At 43.3% G+C, this 19,852-nt stretch overlaps 1 protein-coding gene across 4 annotated transcripts in view; it reads left to right on the top strand.

Annotated features, from left to right (window-relative positions):
* The window catches only part of cadm1a (cell adhesion molecule 1a), a 308,538-nt gene that overhangs the window by 269,292 nt on the left and 19,394 nt on the right, over positions 1–19,852 (top strand). For 2 of the 4 annotated variants that reach the window (XM_062405482.1, XM_062405481.1), the window contains 2 exons: positions 7,315–7,401; positions 17,617–17,649. The exons of 1 other annotated variant lie outside the window; for it this stretch is intronic. In XM_062405482.1, the coding sequence (XP_062261466.1) occupies positions 7,315–7,401; positions 17,617–17,649 (120 nt within the window). The remainder of the gene's footprint in view (positions 1–7,314; positions 7,402–17,616; positions 17,650–19,852) is intronic. One more of the 4 variants, XM_062405483.1, reaches the window with a different exon arrangement.

The raw sequence follows: 19,852 nt of genomic DNA, 5'->3' as shown, positions 1-19,852 counted from the left end.
TGATCCCTCCCAGAGGGGTTGGAAAGTGATGAAATAGTGATGAAGAGCCAACGTCAGTCGAAACTCTGTCAAAACTTTCCAGCAGAAGAAAGAAAAGCTAGAAAATCCTGCATGTTCGTAACTGTTAACTTTTAATTTACTAAATAAAATCAACACAAGCTCCCAAACTGAACATTAGAGCTGTGTAACTTAATGATGAAGCCCCCCCCCTCGCTCAATGCTCGACAGCCAGAACAAATGCCGCCCCCTCCAGCCTCCCCTCTAATGCATCCGATTCCAGGGTATTGTGACCCTAAGTGATGGAGAACACCACGAGCCTGGCTGACACTAACAATGTTACCAGAGAGAAAAAGAATGTGGTGTGCACAGCTCCGACTCTCACTGCCGCTCTTACTTCACAGGGTAAGAAAACACAACCATCGGGGGGGTTCCCTCTCGCGGTCGAGTGAGACCCAGCGCTGAGGGGTTTGAAATTGTTTACAGGCCGACGCTTAGCCAATAACCGAGCTCTCTCTTCCAGCCGGCTCCTTCGCCACCACGTGAGCAGAGTGTGTAGTGACCCTGTTGCTCTCAGTCATCTTCATACTTACTTTACACTTCTCCGCCCGTTGGAAACACACGGGAGTCGCTTCAGAAATCCCTGTTAGCGCTTTTAAGTGGCATCTCCATCTCGTCCTCCGGAGGAGCAAAGTGTCCTGAACATTCCGTGTGTAAGTGCCTCGCGTTTGGGGTAATTGCACTTGAGTGGAAGTGGAATTGCTGTGTTATGAGGAGGGTGGGGGGGGAAGTAAGTCATCATGCCCAAAAACTAATTTGCGAGGAGGTGTTGAATTCAGTCTGCGCGATCTCGAATTCAATAATTTCACTGATACAATAAAAAATTTCAGTCAAAATAGGAGAATATGACCAAAAAACCCATCTCTTGCAGATCACTGGATGATAAACTTGAGCCCAGGTTTTATTCTGAAGGTCTGGGATACATTTAAAGCTCAATAAAAACTTACTTGAACCAAATCCAATGCATGGCAGCTGATTATTCTATCTCATTTATCTTTTAGTAGCCTTTATTGGACCAGGTTTGTGCCAAAGAGACAAACAACAGTATAAGTTATTAACAGAGACACATTATTAACATTTAAAACATGCACACTGACTGACTGGGCTCAGAGGATTTTACTAGAGCTTCAAACTCCTTCAGCTTCAAAACCTGGTCAAGTGTTTAACTTTCCAAAATTTAGCTTGGAGACAAACAGATTTCGGTTTCAGGACCGATTTCCATGTGTTTGAAACTGAACGGGCCGACCAAGATGGCTGCTCTTGAGCTGGAGAGAGAACTCTGTAGAATTAGCTTGTTGCATTTGGATTCAAGTTACACCCACTCACAGAGTTGAAAATATCACCAGCTCAGATATGACAGGGAATAACGAAACGGTCTTGCAGAGGTGGGTTGAATTCTGTTCTCGGACCTGAGATGCACGGCACAGACTCGTTAGGCAAGTTTCAAAAGTAATTTATTGCAAACATGAAAAAAAGGGCCCTGGGAGGAAGGGGCGAGTGCTGGGATGTCCAGGCGGAGTGGCAGCCTGGTAATGGGTTCGATGAAGCGGAGCGGGCGAGTCTGGGAGACGGATGGAGTTGGACCGGGAATGGCAGATGTGGCTGAGGAGGACGGGCGGACTGGAGCTGAATCCAAACAGGTTGCAGATGAGGACGGAGACAGACGCCGCTCGACGGCAGGTTGAGCAGCTGCCTGTATCTGAGGCGCAGGGAGAGAGAGAGTGAGAGAATTAGAGAGAGAGAGAGAGAGAGAGAGAGAGAGAGAGAGAGAGAGAGAGAGTACAGAGCAGGAGGGAGGAAACCACTGGGTCAAGAAAAACAGGCGAGAGGAAATAGACTGTGGCCGTCTCGATTTACTGTACTGTTACACGGAACAATCTGGCAAAGACCGGGGGGGTCTGTGTTTATAGAGATGCACCAGGTAACAACACTCAGCGCCACACACACACACACACACACACACAGACACACACACACGGAAATGAAGACAGAACGATGGGGGAAATAAATGAAGAGAAAATAGGCAGAAGCAGACGAGAGGACCTGAACCTGACATGACGAGGGAAACCTCATGGGACCGACAGAGCTTAGAGGTGCTAATTGGATATTATGTCAAAAAAAAAAAAAGAATAAGAAAAACAAATGAACAATGTTGTTTGTCATTGTATCAGGTCGGGGGGGCGGGGTGCATATAAAAGGAAGGTTTTGTGACGAGGTTGCATCACGACACAAGGCAGCATCGAACATGACGTTCAACACCTACACTGATCTGAGTCACGCTCACGTACATTGCCAGGCAGAATATTGCTGTAGTGATGCATCACTTATTGTAAAGAAATGAGAAGATGTGCAGCTCAGACGTCTATGATGAGCAAGAATGTGTGTTTTTTTATTCTCAACATGAAACTGGGATTGATCAAGACTGATAGGAAAAGGTGATCTAATCTGATTAGAGTCAAAAGACAGACGATGTATCTACACTTCCTCCCACTATCAAAAAATGAAGCTCCAATATGTTGGATGTGAAAGCGCCGCCCTCTTGGAGTCATGCACTCGTCAGTCTCAGCTGTCAATCATTACGTTTCACCCTTTTTATAGCATCCAATTACAAATTAAAACCAAACATATCAGAAACATGAACACTTCAAATGAAAGAAACCACCTTTGAGAATAATTTAATTTATGTGTACTTTAATTTTTAATTTGCTCCATAATCCATCTGCAAACATGGAGGAAGCAGGGTTTATGTGACCTATACTGAAGCAAGCCACCAGGGGGCAATCGATGAGTTGTCATGTCGTCCATCTTTACATTATTTCTTGAGAAATTCCCCCGAAAATGTAAAAAATCTCGTAATATTAAAGAAACTAATTCCTTGATCAGATCCCTTTTAATGGAGCCAGTTCTAAATGAGAATTGATGTTCTGCCCTTTTTGCAAAATCCTGCTGTGAAGTATGAAAAATATGAAAAATCACGACAATAGGATAACCTTAGCCCTTTATAGTGTATAGATATAAATAAAAGTTGGGTCCATTTCCCACTGGCTAACATGGATGAGGCTGGGTGTGTTTCAAATTAAAGTTTGGATCTTTATTGAGATTACTGACACAGACTTTCATGCTAATTTAAAGGGGCAGGTTGTCTCTGTGTTTAAAACAGGAAACCAGTCTAACCAGTAAGTTTACGCGACTCATTCGTCGAGCTCTCCCCTCGCTCGCCGCGTCTCTCGGAGCTTCTTGAAATCCGGCTCTGTGCGCTCGGACTAGAAAACACAGATTCACACACCTCATCAGTAAACAAGGCCCGGTGACTCAGTGGGAGGGGAAACACAATCTGCCTGTCACATTTGAAAGTCAATGAGCTCCACTGTTTCTTTGATACATCACATCGGCAATCCACTCGAAGAAGGGATGGGTGGTGCGTGTGTGTGTGTGTGTGTTGGGTTTGGGGGGGGGGGGGGGCAGATGGACTGTACAATCAGACAAAGCCAACACTCTTTCTTTTAATCTGTTTATTTTTTTTTCTCCAATGTTAAGTTTTTAATGAGTTGTTGACACTGATGATCTCAAACATCTGCTGGACGCTCACTGTTCATGATGGGATAAAAACCAATTAGACAGCACCCCCCCCCCCCCCCCCCCCCCCCCCCCCGAGCTGGAGTCCACTGGCTCTGGAGCGTGTGTGAAACTCATCAGCTCCCGGCTTCGTCTGCCAGCCGACTTCCCGATGGGTCGCGTGTCTTCCGCCTTTTGTCTCCACATTGGTCCCGAACAGCCCTTTTTGTATTTGTCAAGGTTGTTTGTTGTTTCTTTAAAAGGAGCTGCTGATGGTTGATGGATTGAAAACATGCTGTACAACCGGCGGACCCAGATCACCTGAAGGCCACGATTTGCATTTAAAAATCTGCTTCAGACTGAGTTTCTGGGCGGCTTCACGGTCTCCTCTGCCTTGTGGCTGTGTTATTTGACTCAGGTAGAAGAACATAGAGGTTTTATTTTTTACTGTGAAAAGACTTTTGTAGTGACTGTCAACATCTAATGCCCTCGGGGAAGACGACTTTTAAAAGATAAACAACCACTGGTTCCCTTAGGGAGGACATTACAAACAGCAGGGGGACTTCAATCATCTCTTTGAATTTTGAGTTTGCTCTCATTTCATTGTTGAGCTGTGTTTGCTTTAAACGGTAAAAGTGGTTTTGCTTGTGGTCAGTTAGGATAATAAGACTGATGAAGGTGTCATTTTGTAAAGAGCAAATCCTTACTATTTAGAGAGCAGTACTCAAAACAGTGAATTTATTTGTGGATTATTGACTATTTGGATTTATTTTCAACCTTTAAACATTTGAATCACACCCTGCGCTCCTGGTTTGGTCCCTGTCCCATCTGCTAACATGAAGAAGGCCCTACTGCAGCCAGCCATCAGGTGGCGATCAAGAGGTTTCGGCTTCACTTTGTGTGAGATGTCATGTCGTCCATCTTTATGTATCGTCCATGGTTCAAACATCATTTTGGAGACCGTAAAGCACAAATGGTTTTTCTGTACTTTGGCCCTTAATGCTGTTGGCTCCAGCCGTCTTGGCATGTCCCTCAGGATTTTCAGTATTGATAAAGAATCGATGGATGTTGATAATTTCCAGCTGTAGGATGGTTTCTTTTGAAATCACTTCAAAGTAAACTCAAGTGGCTGCAGTAACAGTGATGGAGGGGGGGGGGAGCAAGAGTGTGGCTCACTAATGTGACTGAGGTTATTTGTATTTTAGTTATTTCCCCCGAAAATGAGGGATTGGATCTACCAGGCTGTGGCTAAATATTTGTTCTTGTCTTTTCATGTTTTGTTTTCTTTTACTATTCCAAAGACATCTAATACCTCCTCATACTCGCCACTAGATTAACTGTCCGCTGGTTTGGTCCAGCTTTCTTTTAGAATTTAGATAGAAATCATTCAATGGTAGATTCCTCTCTGCCAGACATGTCCAGGCCTGCTGCTCTTTAAAGCAGACTCCGAACTCTGACGCTGTGGCCTTAGCTTTTAAAGAAAAGCCATTTTGGCTCATGTGCTTCATCCAAGAGGCTGAAATGCTGATTGAGAATGAGTGTGCAGGTTTCCTCTGTGATTCCATTTCCCTACAGTTGACTCTGTAGAGCGGCTGCAGTTTTATAAACCCAACTATTCAAATCGTGACGTTCAGCATTTAAACATAAAGAAAGTCATACCCTTCTGTAATGTTGTCACAAGGGCCCCCTGCAGGAAATGAGTGGAATAGCCTCATTGTTTACTGTTCTCTTAGATATATTCACAATGTTTACAACCGGTTAAACAGCGTCAATCCTGCCTCCTTAGATTCCCTCTCCTCCCTGCTCTCTGTCCACACACATTTCCTTTCCTCACCTTCTTATAACAGCCTCTTTCATTAAGGGGCCGAGCAGCCTTTCTCCTTATCGACAGCCAGAAATTACTTCTTTTTTTTCCCCGGCACCTTTTAATAACCCCAACAGGTTTTGCAGCCCGTTCCCAGGCAATCAGAGCAGCATGGGAGCTTTCTAACCAGGCAGCATTGCCAGCGGCCTCATATCAGTGCAGCCCTGACGCTTCAACAGGGAAAATGTCACTTTTGATATCTCCCCCCTGGTCATTGTCAGGGTGGGGAGTCGAACCCTGCTAATGAAGGAAAAGGAGAAACGCTGTGGGAGGAAAAACGGACCCAGCTTGATGCTCTTTGTTTATTTTATGTTTTTTCATTTCTATGCCTCAGCGGCAGTGACAGCGATGGTTAGAGGCGTTATGCTTCCTGGTCGTGCTTCGGTCCAGCCCACTCTCATGAGGTAATCTCTCCAGATTTGGTGCGTACGTTCACATGGACCCGGGGATGGAGCTGATAACAATTTACTGGTTGAAGCTCAAGGTCAATATAACCTCACAAAACATATTTTCGACCAGAATCCATTAGTCCACATGTTAATTATGACACACTACACTTAATACCTTTTTATAAAATGTCCTTAGTCTCCACTACATCTTGTTGGGTTGTCCCTATGTTCTTGTCATCACTTATCTCGGAGGAATATCTGGATGGATCGAAGGATGACCTGTCAAAGGTTAAAGGTCAAGGTCAAGGTCACTGATGTGTTTTATCACAACTCAGGCATTCATATGCAATTTATGAAAAAAAAAATGACTTTTATTAAATTATCTTGAAGATCCATACGCACACCAGTTGATTATATTTGGATCATGCATCAACATGGATTGATGGCCGGACTGATCAGGTTTTTTTGGTCAAAACGTTAAAGGTCGAGGTCACTGTTTCTATTTTTGGAGCAGAACTCAAGAATTCATATGCTAGCTTCAATATAGTTTTTTGTTTCTCTGTCTGTATTTCTATCCGTGCGGTTAGTATTTACATCTTTCTATCTCAGTATCTCAGGAACACACCAGGGGGCACAAATGTCCGCTTGACCTCCGGGATGAACCGATGAATTTTGTTGTTGAAAGGTCACAGTCACTATAACTTCGGCCATAACTCACTCATAAGCAAACTCTAACAACATACACTCAAAAACCTTCTCTTATTCAGTTTCCTCTTCCTTCCTTCCTTCCTCTTCTTATTTCCTCTTCCAAAGTCTTTACTACATATCTTCATGGATGTAAACTGCAGCTTTACTGATATGACATACATAATGTGGTAACTATATGTTTATCATTTCCTTCCCTGTGTTTTCATCAACTGCCATTTATCGTCTCGTTATGTTTGAGTTCATACATCACATTTGATTTTTTCCTTCATCCTCACAAACTCGAGGAGGAGACGCGTTTGTTTGTGGAGACGGCTCGCTGCAGAACCAGGACAGCTTAAGCTCAACAGCAGCACGTGTTCCTCATTAGACTCTTAATCACTTTTAACCACCGTGTGCTCGCCGGCGGCGTGAGAGTCTCGCGTCGCAGCGTGAAGCCGGTGAAGCGACGGAGACACGAGGAAAGTTCCCGACTCGATCCTTGATCATCGGCCCGAGAGGGGATGATGTGTTGACGTGTCACCGCGGTGTGTACAGTATTTAATGTGCTGTCGCCCGGCTAATTCATCAGAAGCTCCACAGCCGATCTCAAACCCACACGATGAGCTGCTGCTCGTGTATCAACCAGCGATACCATCATCTCCCAGTGACTTTACTTTATCTTCATGGTTTTGTTTTTTTTACTCATTTGCCACTCCCCACCCCCACCCCCCCTGTGTCTGTCATGTATTTGTCCTCATCCAGATGCTCCCACCACCACCCCTATACCCACCACAGCCACCACCACCACCTTCATCACCACCACCATCTCCTCCCCAGAAGCCAATCAAGGTACAGTATCAACCTCACGCAACCTGTGTGTGTGTGTGTGTGTGTGTGTGTGTGTGTGTGTGTGTGTGTGTGTGTGTGTGTGTGTGTGTGTGTGTGTGTGTGTGTGTGTGTGTGTGTGTGTGTGTGTGTGTGTGTGTGTGTGTGTGTGTGTGTGTGTGTGTGTGTGTGTGTGTGTGTGTGTGTGTGACTCCATCTATCTCCATCTTCATGACACGGTGGCAGTCACATCCGGCAGGCTGGTTTTTCCACCCTGTGGTTGAGCTCACCCAGGTCTGTCACAGCTTCTGCAGTTGATTCTAAATGTTATCATCATTTAACGGGTGGACATGAATGAGTTGCATCACACGGGCAAATTCTCGCCCCCTTGCTTATTCCTGTAATGAGTTTTAAATAAGAATTGAACCGGGGGGCGGGGGGGGCTTGGTCATTTTACGCTTAATTTCACGTTCAATGATGAAAAGCCAGAGATGCAGGAAAGTTCAGGAAAAGCTGGTAAGTGGATATTGTGTTGAGATTGTTTTGTCACGAGGTCAGAAACAAACGTTTCACACCCAGCAGTAGTGCAGCACTGTGGAAAATGCGTCTCTGAGAGTGAGACGTGAACTTTATTACAGATTACTAATGACTTTGAATTTTAACCAACTCGTTTCCAGTTTTATGCTAAGCTAGGCTAATGATGCCCTGATTTCACTGTCCCTCTGTGTTATCGTCCGATGATGGTTTGTCCTCTGGGGGCAGCGGCCGATGTTTTGGGGCTTCATGTGTAGACGGCAGATATCAGGGGCCATGACTCCATCTTTCAGTCTGAATAGTTTCTTTCTAGGTCCAGACGACATTTTAGGCTCATCTCTATCGACAGCCATCTGCATATGAGGGCAGATAAATGTCTCTTTTGTTCCACGATGCTCAAACGTGATTGGTCAAACTGGAAGAGGACACCAGAAGTTCCAGTCCAAACATTTATTCCCTCACCCATAGAATCTCACAAAAATAATCTTACTGTGCATTTGAGGTTCAAGCGGTCATTTAAAAAACTCGTCTGAGGATCTTTCAAGTCTTTTTCTGAACTTTTTAAACTTTCGGTGTCAAGGTTGAACATAATGATCCACAAGCTCAAATCAAATGCACAAAATGTTCTGTAAAATATTGGTTAACATGGAAACTTGACAGATGAAAATAGACTTTGGTGGAATTTATACGACCTCATCTATCACAGTCAGGAATTATGAGTAATTACAGTGCTCGGCGGCACAAAATGATTTTATGATATGCCCCCATGAGTTTCACTGGTTTTTCAAACGGTTGTGTGTGTGGGGGTGGGGGGGTGGTGCAGTTGTTGAGAGGACAACTATAGGCCCAGGCTTTTGCTTGTCGTCAACACTGTTTATTCACGGCTCTGTTTACGGATATACTTTCAAACAGGACTTTGTTTTTCTTCTCAAACTGAACAAGAAAATCATGAATTACAGTTTTAAATAGTTGTGAACAGCAGCTCAACAGTAAGGGGTGATATCAACTGAACAACTGGCATGATGGGAAAACCTAAAACAAGCAAATAGTAGAAAGGACATCAATTATGAAACAATGGTTAATGATTGCTCCGTGATTATTGTTCTTCAACATTTACTTGTGAATAATATGAAACTAATTTGTTGTTCGTTAAATAAAACACTATTATAGATCAGAGGTGGACCGAGGGAAGCGGCAGCAACAACTGAACGAGAGCTTTTTTTAAATTAAGCCCATTTCAGGAAATAAACTGAAATATGTATCAGACTCGCTCAGCCACAGAATTCAGAGCTGTTGTGAATGTAAATCTCCGAAGGGGCTCAGATACAAAACATCGCTTTAAGCCTGGAAACTCAGAAAATCAGCCCGAGCTCAGAAAAAAAACGCAATCAAAGCCTCTCTGACAGACCACTCGATGTGAAAAAATCTCACGAGGCTGTCAGAAATCACAGGCATTGTGCTTGATTATGCCATCTGATTGGATTAAAGAGAATACCTATCTGTGCGGGCTGATTGATGGCTCCTCTGCCTCGGATCAAGGAGTGCGGAGCCGGCACAGGCCCGTTCTGATTATAGCTACCCTGACTGATCCATGCTGAGATCTCCGCTGATTTGCAAAATTAACCAGTTATGTTTAATGCGCCTGCTGAGAATTATACAGTTATTTTAAAGGTAAATAACACTTATAAGGACGCATATTCCTATAGACGGCGTGTGCAAAAATTTGAGAAGGAGAATTTGAAACGCAAAGCAGGGTCATGTAGATTCTGCTGCTGCAGCCTGACTCCCTCTGCTCCGGCCAGTAGTTAATTGTGGCCTCGCCTGTAATAGACAGATTTATAGATTTGTTCTTGCACTCTACTGTTACATAAATATTTTAGTGGGTTTATAACAAAAATAAAACACGAGGTAAACACAGCATTCTTCACCATGGAGACAGGTTTATTGTTTCTGCCGGTCGTCCTCACCGGATGATTTTTCTCTCTGATGTTTTATATTCATGGAACACCTGTGTGTTGTTGCTGATGTTGTTATGGAAAAATGTGGGCACAATAAAAAAAACAGTCTAAACTCTCGGGTGGATCAGCTAATGACAGCGTCTTTAAACCGAACGACCCTGTGGAATCTTTAAAGGGGGTTTTAATGTGTCATTGAGGTGCAGTTGCGGTTTACGTCCACAGAGGCCGCTGTTGAGCAAACGTTGTGATGTGCCATTGAAGCAGATTCACAAAATCTTTGATCATGTTTTTTCTTAGGAAAACACAATGTGACATTTGCCAAATTATCTGGATCGCCCCCTGGCAGCTGTCGGTCATATAGGTGATAAACCCTGGCTTCTCCATGTTAGCAGATCGGACTGGAACCCAACAATAAAACTCAAAGTATACATCAATTAACCGCTTCCTTATGATGTATTTGGTCATTTAGGGTTTTTATCAAGCCGATGTATGTTGGTTTTAATTAGTTGTTTGATGTGATAAAAGGGAGGGGCCGAAATGTGTCAATTACATCACCAGCTGAAGATGGCAGCTTCCGTATCAGAAACATAGGCTTCATTTGTGACCAGGAGATGCATCATCAGGTTTTATTTACGGTCAACAGATGAAAGTTGTCGCAATTTCTTTATGTTTCCAGATATTGAGAATAAGCAGTATACGATCATAAACAAATAGATAGCAAAAATGAATATTCGTAAAATTATTCTGAGTGCATTTCAAAGAATTCTATACCTTCGGGTAAAACTGGATATATTCAAACTCTTCCCACTAATTTAGTTTGGAGCTTTCAACTGTGTCCCTTGTATTCATCCATCGTACCGACTGTGATTCATAGACTTTGATGTCCGTCTCAAGTTCTCTTGCACATTTCAAGACAGACTAGCATCAAAATAATTCCCCCCCCCCCCCCGGGCTCTTCACTGAAATACAGGAACATTACAATGCCTGGCAGTCACTGCACTTGCTCCATATAACTACAGTCTACTGGCAGATTAGTTCACTCCCATATATGAACAGGACTCCACCTGATGAGTGCCAATATTTTCAGATTGAAACAACCCACTTACAGTTTCTGCCAGCTGTCGTCTCCTCGGTGGCTTTCAGCTGTCGGGGGGGCTTTCCATCATTACTGTGGGTATAGATTGAAGGCAGCAGACTCGTATGGCCGTAATACGTTCTCACATTTGATTTAATTTACCCTCGGCGTGCCACACAGATCAGAGACCCGCTGCCAGATGAATCTATCAGAGCCCGGCTGAATTCTTTCTCTTTTTCCTAATTCAATTCCACATAAGAGGGAAAGAATAGAGTACTTTAAAAAAATCTATTAGAGCCTCAACACATGGCTCTTAAGTTTGGAGAGTGACAAGGGGAAATGACTAAATTGCTATTTTCACTCCAAAAAAATAAACCCAGTGCTGACCAGCTCCTGTAATTAGGACAGGCAGCTAAATAGTCTTTTATATTCCTTTTCTCCTCCGTCAAAATCCCCTGTTTCATTTCCTGTGTGCTTTAGATTCTTTTACTCTTTCCATGCCAGTGTGGATCACTAATTTTTCTTGAAAAGCCGTTTTTTGGTTTGGTACAAATCCCCGTTTGTCGTAGCGATTCAACATTCAACCTCTTCCATATTTTATATCTGTCAACCCATCGTCTGCCCCCCCCCCCCCCCCCCCCCTCCATTAATATAATATGACTGATCATAAAACAACCAATACAACACAACGCTGGAAAAAAGAATGCGGAAAACAGATAATAAATGTGGATCTGTATGCAAAACAATGAGGCTACGACCTCTAATCCATTAAAGCAACACCATGTAACATTTACTGAGCACCAGCGCCCCCTGCAGCCACACGTGGGGATTGATTCTGTTGGGATCCCTGTCCGAGCAATGAAGTGGTTTTCATGTAGAGAAAAACCATCAGAACTGAACTGAAACATAACTTGAACGGCGGATATTACCCATGATCCCCGGCTTCCGGAATCAGAAGAGCTGCCTCTTTAACAAAACCATTAAACTCTGGATTGACTTCTTCAGCCTTTAATCAGGCTTAGGTCAGCTTTACTCTGTCACTACCCTTTACTCAGGGAATCGTACCGACGCACCAAAGCTAGAGCAAAAACAGACGTTCATGTTGAGGAGTGGGAACCTTCTTCAGAGTCAGTCAGTGAACCATCAAACTCATTTTAAAGCTGCTGTTTTATTGTAAGAAAAGTTTTTTAAAACACAAACTATTGACGGGACAACAAGGCCGATGCACAGAGGAACAAATATCCTCTAGATTTACATGAACAATATGTAGTGAAGAGTTTTATGAATTCAGTCCTCCTGACTATCACCTGCTCACAGCGCATGATACTCTGCGTTGTTCCCACTTCGCCCTGTTTGGTTCCTTGTCCATTTTAAGAGTAGAGCCAGCCGGCTATAACTAATTGGATCAAGGTCGATAGCAGCAGAATAACGGGCCCTAGAGAGCATCAGTGATATTACAGCACTCGGCCGCATCATGGAAACACGAGTACGGAGCCCAACACATCTTCTTAATGTGGGAATATATTGTCTCGTGGAGGTGTTACTGCTCCACACATTGACTAAAAGGAGATGAAGCTCGTAAAGCAGGGGCCAGGAGGTAATCAGGCAGCACACAGCATTTGGGAAAGTACCACTTGTGAAGACACATTTGGACGCATTCAGCTCGGTATTTACACACACGCTCATATTTACACCACACCAGCCGCTGCACTGCACAGTGTGTGTTCAGCTTTGTTCCAATAAGGGCCGTATTGTGCAAGTACATTGTGTTTTTTCTTTATTTTAGTTAAAAAGTTGTATATGCGTATATTTAAGGACAAAACTCCCCCAAAAAGCCCAAGTCTGTCTGAATGAAAAGATGCTTCTATCTCTTGGTGCAGCAAAAACAATGCTGCTTGTGTTTGAGTTTAGTTTTACTCGGTTTCACAGATAAAAGATTCAGATGGTACTGTACGTGTGTACGAGAACGACTGTACAGTACCCACTTGTTTTTCTCTCGCTTCAAACTAGATTAATGTTCCTCAGCTCCGCTCGCAGCTCTGTGAGGTGGTGTGAGGTGAAAGTTGAGCATCAGTAGGAAAATCAGCATTTGTTCTGCAAAACAAATGCAGGTTTTTGTTTTGCAGGTTTTTGGTTTATGACCAAAAACCTGCAAAAAGACTTAAAACCTAAAGATGGTGACTAGAGAATCACCATACTCCCTCTGGGTTCCATGTGTTTGCAGTAACTCCTTTAAGTATCTATAAAGTGCTGTTATGGCATGATATGTATCGGCTTATATTATTTGGACAGTATTCAATGTATTTTTGAATTGCTAAGTTGTGTTTCCATTGTTGTTTGAATAAATTTGTATGGTTATAGGTCAAGACAGATGAAGTGCTGAGAAGCCAACATGCAGAAGTTCAGATGTGTTGAAATGTGAAATGTGTTGGTGAAAGGAAAGAGAATTCTTTATCGACAGAGCTCTATGTTGGGAACAGCAAAATTCTGGGAAATACGAGAAACCACAAACTAAAGCTGGGGAGCAGAGGAGGCAGGTCAGAAAAAGTGGATCCAACTCTGGGAAAAAAAAGTAATCATGCAGCCAGCGGGGACGCCCAGCAGTCTCCTGGCATTTACAATAGTGCAGGATTCCACATAAGGCATTTTTTGCCAATATAATTATGATTGACATGCAGTTATCTCTGCATGTTGAGCTGGATGTCACGTCACAGTCGGGCTCCAGAGGCCTCATGGGAAGCGTGGCCGGTTGGCGAGGACACGGCCCGCGAGGATCTGACCAGTGACGCTGAAGATGGTGAACGGGGGGGAGGCTACTCAAAAATGTACAGGCAATCACTCAGCGGCAGACATATTGAACAGCCCCACATGGCGGCCACCCACAGTGTAATGAGGCCACGCTGCCTTTTCTGTTAACACTAATGAGCTCGAGTACATTACTGCCTCCGAGCAGTAACGGAGATAAAACACAAAAAGGCCTTTGTTGCCTTCTGAGATGACCCCGTGTGCACCGCTCAGCTGAAAGATGAAAAGGCTCCTGTCTTAAAGGAGACGTGTTCTGCTCATAGCCCGGTTGATCATTTGAATTATTACTTAAAGGTTTTAATGATCTAATGTTCAGACATCAGGTCACACGCATCCTGTGCGTCGCTGCAGCTCCTCCTTTCAGCCTCTGTCTCAAAGACCTGGTGTACGCTCCTGTCTCTTTAAGACCCCCCTCCTGACTGTCCTGCTGGTCCACTCTGTTGTGATTGGTCAACCACTTCCTGTGGGTTTGGAAATGGCTGCATCTGCTCTAACTTTATGTGAGTAATACAGTTTGGATTCCCAACCCGAGTCTGTCAGGAGACGTCCGGTCGGGTTCGGACAGACATTTCTGGAGATAATTTCAGGTTGATTCACATTGGCTGCGCTAGCTACGTGATATTTTACTCCGCAAGTGTCTATAAATATTGTTGGCTTCGGGTTTGTCTCTTTTTTTCTTGGGTTTGGTTGAATTTGGACTTAAAGTTGTGGCCCAACCTGTATCATCAGGACGTTATGAGAAAGACACAAGCTGCTTTCTTTGCTTTCGGCTTTTACATATTCATAAAACACATTAGAGGAAAGACAAACTGAAAAACAGACTTGAGCTGCGTCATGAGTCCGTGCTAATATACTGTCCCACTTCCTCTGTCCTCGGTCCAAATGCCCTGAAGAGCAGTTTCTCTGCCCATTTACTGATTTGATTAATGATTTAGATCTAACACAATCACGTCTGCTCCACTGGCCACCGGTGACAATTTTAGTAATTTAATCAGAATCTATAATTCTCTGGTTCAGCTAAAGGTCTGTTTCAGTCAAGAGTCACCTTTTGTATTTTTGTTTCCCTACATGGACACATCTTCACAATTAGATTTTGTTTTATTTTATAGTAAATCTAACATTTCAGTGAATGTGTCTGTTGTAATAACCAGTTAAAAAATCGGATATTACCTCTCAGGCTGCGGTGAAACAGAACCCAGACTAAAAATAAACCAAATGTCAAGCTCCCTGTTCTGTCTCAACAAATATCAGAGTAATTAATATGCAACTGTAAATATCACACGATATTGATAACTGGTCAAGTAGCTTCCTGCTTGTTTCATTAAAGGCAGATGAGGGGAAAATGTTCATTTACCTTCTTATTATCCTTGAAAACAAAGTCACTGTGCTGATCTGCAAAGTGTGAAATCTTCTTTACGAGTCACTTCAACCCAAATTCAGTCATTTTGTCTTGAATCTTAGTGACACTACTGTAGCCAGACTTTAGGAGCCAGGGATCTAACCACCTTCTGATTAGTGGACGACCCACTCTACCTCGGCCACGGTCGCCCTCGGTCTATCACTTAGATTTTATTTATAGATCGACTCCAGACACTCCTCCATGTTAGTTAATGGGACATCAACCAAACAGAAAAATCACAGTACATGTTGGTGAAACTTTTCTCAAAGATGGTTTTAAGTTTCTGATAAGTTTGGTTTTAATTAACTATCAGATGCTATTAAAGAAAGATCCTCTTAAGTGAACTCTGAACCTTCTTCAAAACAAGCTCACATGTGTGATACCGTAAAGTCTGAATTGCAAACTCACTTCTTTCCCTGTCACATTCAAACCCTTGTTTTAAATCCTGCCAGGTTAACAGAAAACCTAATCCTGTAGATAACATAATGCTGAGGCTCTCAAAGTGTTTTCACTGACGTCCAATGACCGGCCTGTGGCTTCATGTGGCTCCGAGAGGCCTCAGCTGCCCAACCAGGAGAAATGGATCCTTGGAGGCTGCAGGTCTTCTAAGACGGACCTGACTCAGTCTCACCTTGTCGGTGTCCCTCGCACCCTGAGCCTCTGGCACCAGAGCTGAGGTGTGGTGCCGGCCTGCTGCTCCCTGAACATTTGCCGAGCTCCTCCACAAACATCTGTTTGTGAGTTGATGGCTCACAGGCTCGGTCCAGTAGCAGTGTAACGATTAGTAAATCTCTCTTTGTGTGTTTTATCCTTCCAGACTTAAACAAATGTTGTTTTTATAAATTCAGATTTATTTTAGTGCTTTAACTGTGTTGAAAGGTTCAAACTTTCATGCACACATGCAGAGATAAACTTCCTATTGGTTGGTGGCAGCATCTTTACCCTCTTAAGTGTCTTCAGAGCACCACTGGGTTCTCACTCCAGCACAGGAAGGTGCGTCTTGGACAGTAGGAGTCTGCCTCGTAGTTACAGTGTGTGTCTGTGTCGGAGCTCAGATCAAATCAATTCACTCAATTCAACTCTGTGGTTGTGTTTGAAGCAGGTTGATGAAAACAAGGGGGGAGTGGAATTGTCTTTTAGTCTTTTTCAAGATAGGAACAGTTGGGGATAATGTCAAAACTATTATGAGGGAGTAATGTATTTCTTATGCTGATTACAGCTTGAAGTTGTTATTATATATATATATATAAAAATAGAAAGAAAACAGAAGATAAGTGCACATTTTTGTCCACTGTTTATCCTGTATAACTTTTCATTTCGGTGCATATTGGTAAACATAAACGCTGATGTCTATATATCCACTTATTTGTATTTTCTATCATCCAACCAATAACTCTGAGCCTCTACATCCCCTTTAAATAAATTGTTAATCAATACATTTACAAACATATATTTAGATCTTATAATCATCAAGGGAAGAAAGTGTCTCAGTACTTTTCTAATTTACAGTAACTTTATATACACACACACATATTTATGTTAATAACAGAGACAAATTCCCCAAATTCATTATTCATCATTTTCCTCCTGAGCAGCCGAGCCGCTGATAAAACTGCTGATGCAGGTTGAAGAAGGGAAGATGGAAGCGGGGACACACAGAGGTCACAGGCGGAGGGGAACTATACGATTACACCCAGCCACTTATCAGATCATCTCATAGCATCTGGAACACACTATCTGCTGCTGGAATCAAAGGTTATATCCACTTTTTTCCGAAACGCTCACTGTGCTGCAGGCTGACTGGATTTTGTTGGGGGGGTGTGGGGTGGGGGGGGTCTGCAGCTGCCAAAACAAGCAGCATCAGGGGTGTTTGCAGTCAAATGTGAGGCGAGGGGACCGATCACGAGGGGAAAGTCGTACGTCAAAGCCTTATCCTTCGCCCGACTCATCTCCAGGACTTCACTGGAGTCGCCGCCATTGGAAGCTTCCTCTCTGCAAAGTGTTTCTTTCTGAGTCACGCTCTGTCAAACCGGAGCAGCTGCACAATTATTTCCTCCTGATAGTTTGTCTTCGCTGCCAACAGTGGCTACATGATAATAGTTCCATCCCTATCTCCTCCAGCAGTAGCCACACTCCCCTCTGTACGCAACATCCAGTGTGTGCAGCGGGAAAGTGTGTGTGTTTTGCAAATGTGTGTGTTTGCGTTGTGTGTGCGCTTGTGTGTGTGTGTGTGTGCGTAAAGCTTTTGTTTATCTCTGCACTGCCTTTGGTTCTCTTTGATTTCCCGTAAGCCTTATGTCTTTTGTCATGTTCTGGTCTTCCGAATGCTTGCTTATGGGTGTCATTTGTTTTCTTCCCACTGCCCCGCTCCCTCCCTCCCCTCCCTCCCTTTCCCCTTTATTTGCATGCTGTTCCTCCTGTTCCACACCTCCCTCCACAACTGCCATGTCCTCTCCCTGTGTGCTCAGACACTGCGCCCAGCACTGAACCTGCAGCTCATGGTTCGTATCTCTACTTTTCCTCTTTTGTTTATTTATTTTTTGTTGGTGTTCTTTAAAGTGTTTCCTGTCTCTGCAGCATGTCAACTTTCTTCACTGTTGCAGAGTCGATGTTGTTGTTTCTGTGAATGTAAGCCGTGCCCCTGCTGTCAGTCATGTATTGATCAAAGTCAAATGTGTTCTGATGCCACACAGCAGCCGGCCAAATAAACAATCAGGCTGCATTTTATATCTTTACATTTCTGCTACGCTAATTGTGCCAAAAAGCTGTTTATTTCACTTAGTGTCACTGCATAGAGGCGGGCTTAGTATACCCCCCCCCCCCCCCCCCCTTGCAAAGAACTGCTCTTGTGAAATGCTCCAACTAACCAATTACTGTGTTTCCCTGAAGGTGCCACAGAGGAATAAAACCCTCTCTGAGGCCACGGCTGATTATATCAACAGCGTGAAATGATTCTATGTCGAAGGCAAAATAGACTCAATTTACTCGTTTTCATTAATATGAATGAAGATGATACGCATCATTTTCTCATTTTGCCTAATTTGCATCCTCCCCCCCCCCCCCCCACACACTTTTTTTTTATTATCATCTTGTAATCTGTGTGAATGATAATGATCGTGTCGTCTCTGGAAGTCTAAAAAAAGAGGGCTGAGTTTTCTGACACCTGACATTAAGACTTTGGGTGCTGCAAGAGCCAAAATATGTATTTTAATATTATAATAATATTGGGCTTACAATCAGAAGATGACCGGAGACATAACTCTAATAATATCATCGATACTAATGGGTGTGCAGATAAATGACGTGTTTGTTACCAAGTTCATCAGATCAACTAAGATTGATTTAGGCTGCCTTTAAGATTTGCCCGTTTCAAAATATGTAACCGTTAAAACCTCCATGAGACCTTTGTCACAGCGAGGTCGTGATGCAACACCTCCACTAGAGGGCAGGATCTTCTGACAGCGACCAACATGCCGAAGGTGAAGGACAGTGTGATGATGTGTCCCAGTAGTTTCTTCTCTCCTCAAAAATACATTTTATTGAATTCTTCATTTTCGAGGATTCACATCTGGACAGAAGTACGATTTTAAAAACAAGGCATTTTTTAAACTTGGGGAAAACACGTTGAAAAGTTTTGCATCAAGCATATATTTCTAAAAAGGCTAAATGGTGAAGAAAAGAGCCGATCTAGCCCCCCCCCCCCCCCCCCCCCCTCATGATTCCATGATGTTTACTGCAGTGAGTCTCTGCATGTGAGCGATGCACATAGAACTCTATATGAATACAGAAAACAATCCCAGTGGAGAATATCAATAACAGATGTTACCTGTTGGAAGAAGCCATTCTGACGTGTTCACTGAGCTGTGTGTGGGAACGGTCCTACATTATGCAGTACATCACTATACTGTGGTCCCTTCCTCTGGATTGAGGGTGGGCATCGTATGGATACAGATAGTTATTATCACATCATCTCACTACATCCTGTATTATTTGATTTGGTTTATTTTAATGCACATTTTCATTTGAAAGAAAGAACAGATACCAGGTCAAAAGGAAAATATCTAATTAGCTTTTAAAGAGCCTTTTTGGATAGTAGTACATATTCGGGAAGAATACAAAAAGGAAGCGGTTTTAAAATAGTAATTTCATTGGATGCATGTTTGAGTTTATTTAATGAGCATCAGCTTGTTGAAGAGATCGCAGCCGAGCCACCGGGACGTCAGCGGCTCCCACCGTGGCGTCGACTCGGCTGCAGCGTCCTCACGTCTCCTCCACGTAAACGAAGCTGGCAGCTCGCGGCGGCTCCGGACCACAGATGCTTTATTCTTCTGTTCTTCGAGATGCATTTATGAGTTTTTGAATGGTTGCCCCAGATGTTGTGTCTCGGCTCATAATCATTTTTTAAACGTTAGTAATTAGCCGCGGTGATGCATCATGAATATTGTATTCGTCTTTACGGGAAATTAAAGACTTTGGACACATATGCGGAACAGAACCAAAACTGCAAAGCTAATAGCGAGCTGTTGGAAGAAGGAACCTCAGGTTTATACAACAAAATACCCTCAGCTGCCTAAAATACATTATAGATAGATTAAAACTACCTTGATAGTGTTATATAAGGCTAAAATTGACTGTGAAAGGTGATTTATTTTTGCTTATATTGGTCGATTGGCATTTATTTAGCAAGGCATCTTCTAAATTAAA

The sequence above is a fragment of the Platichthys flesus genome, chromosome 15, assembly GCF_949316205.1.
Source record: "Platichthys flesus chromosome 15, fPlaFle2.1, whole genome shotgun sequence".
Taxonomy (NCBI): domain Eukaryota; kingdom Metazoa; phylum Chordata; class Actinopteri; order Pleuronectiformes; family Pleuronectidae; genus Platichthys; species Platichthys flesus.
Note: the sequence above shows the minus strand (reverse complement) of the source record. Positions and strands in the feature narration are given on the sequence as shown.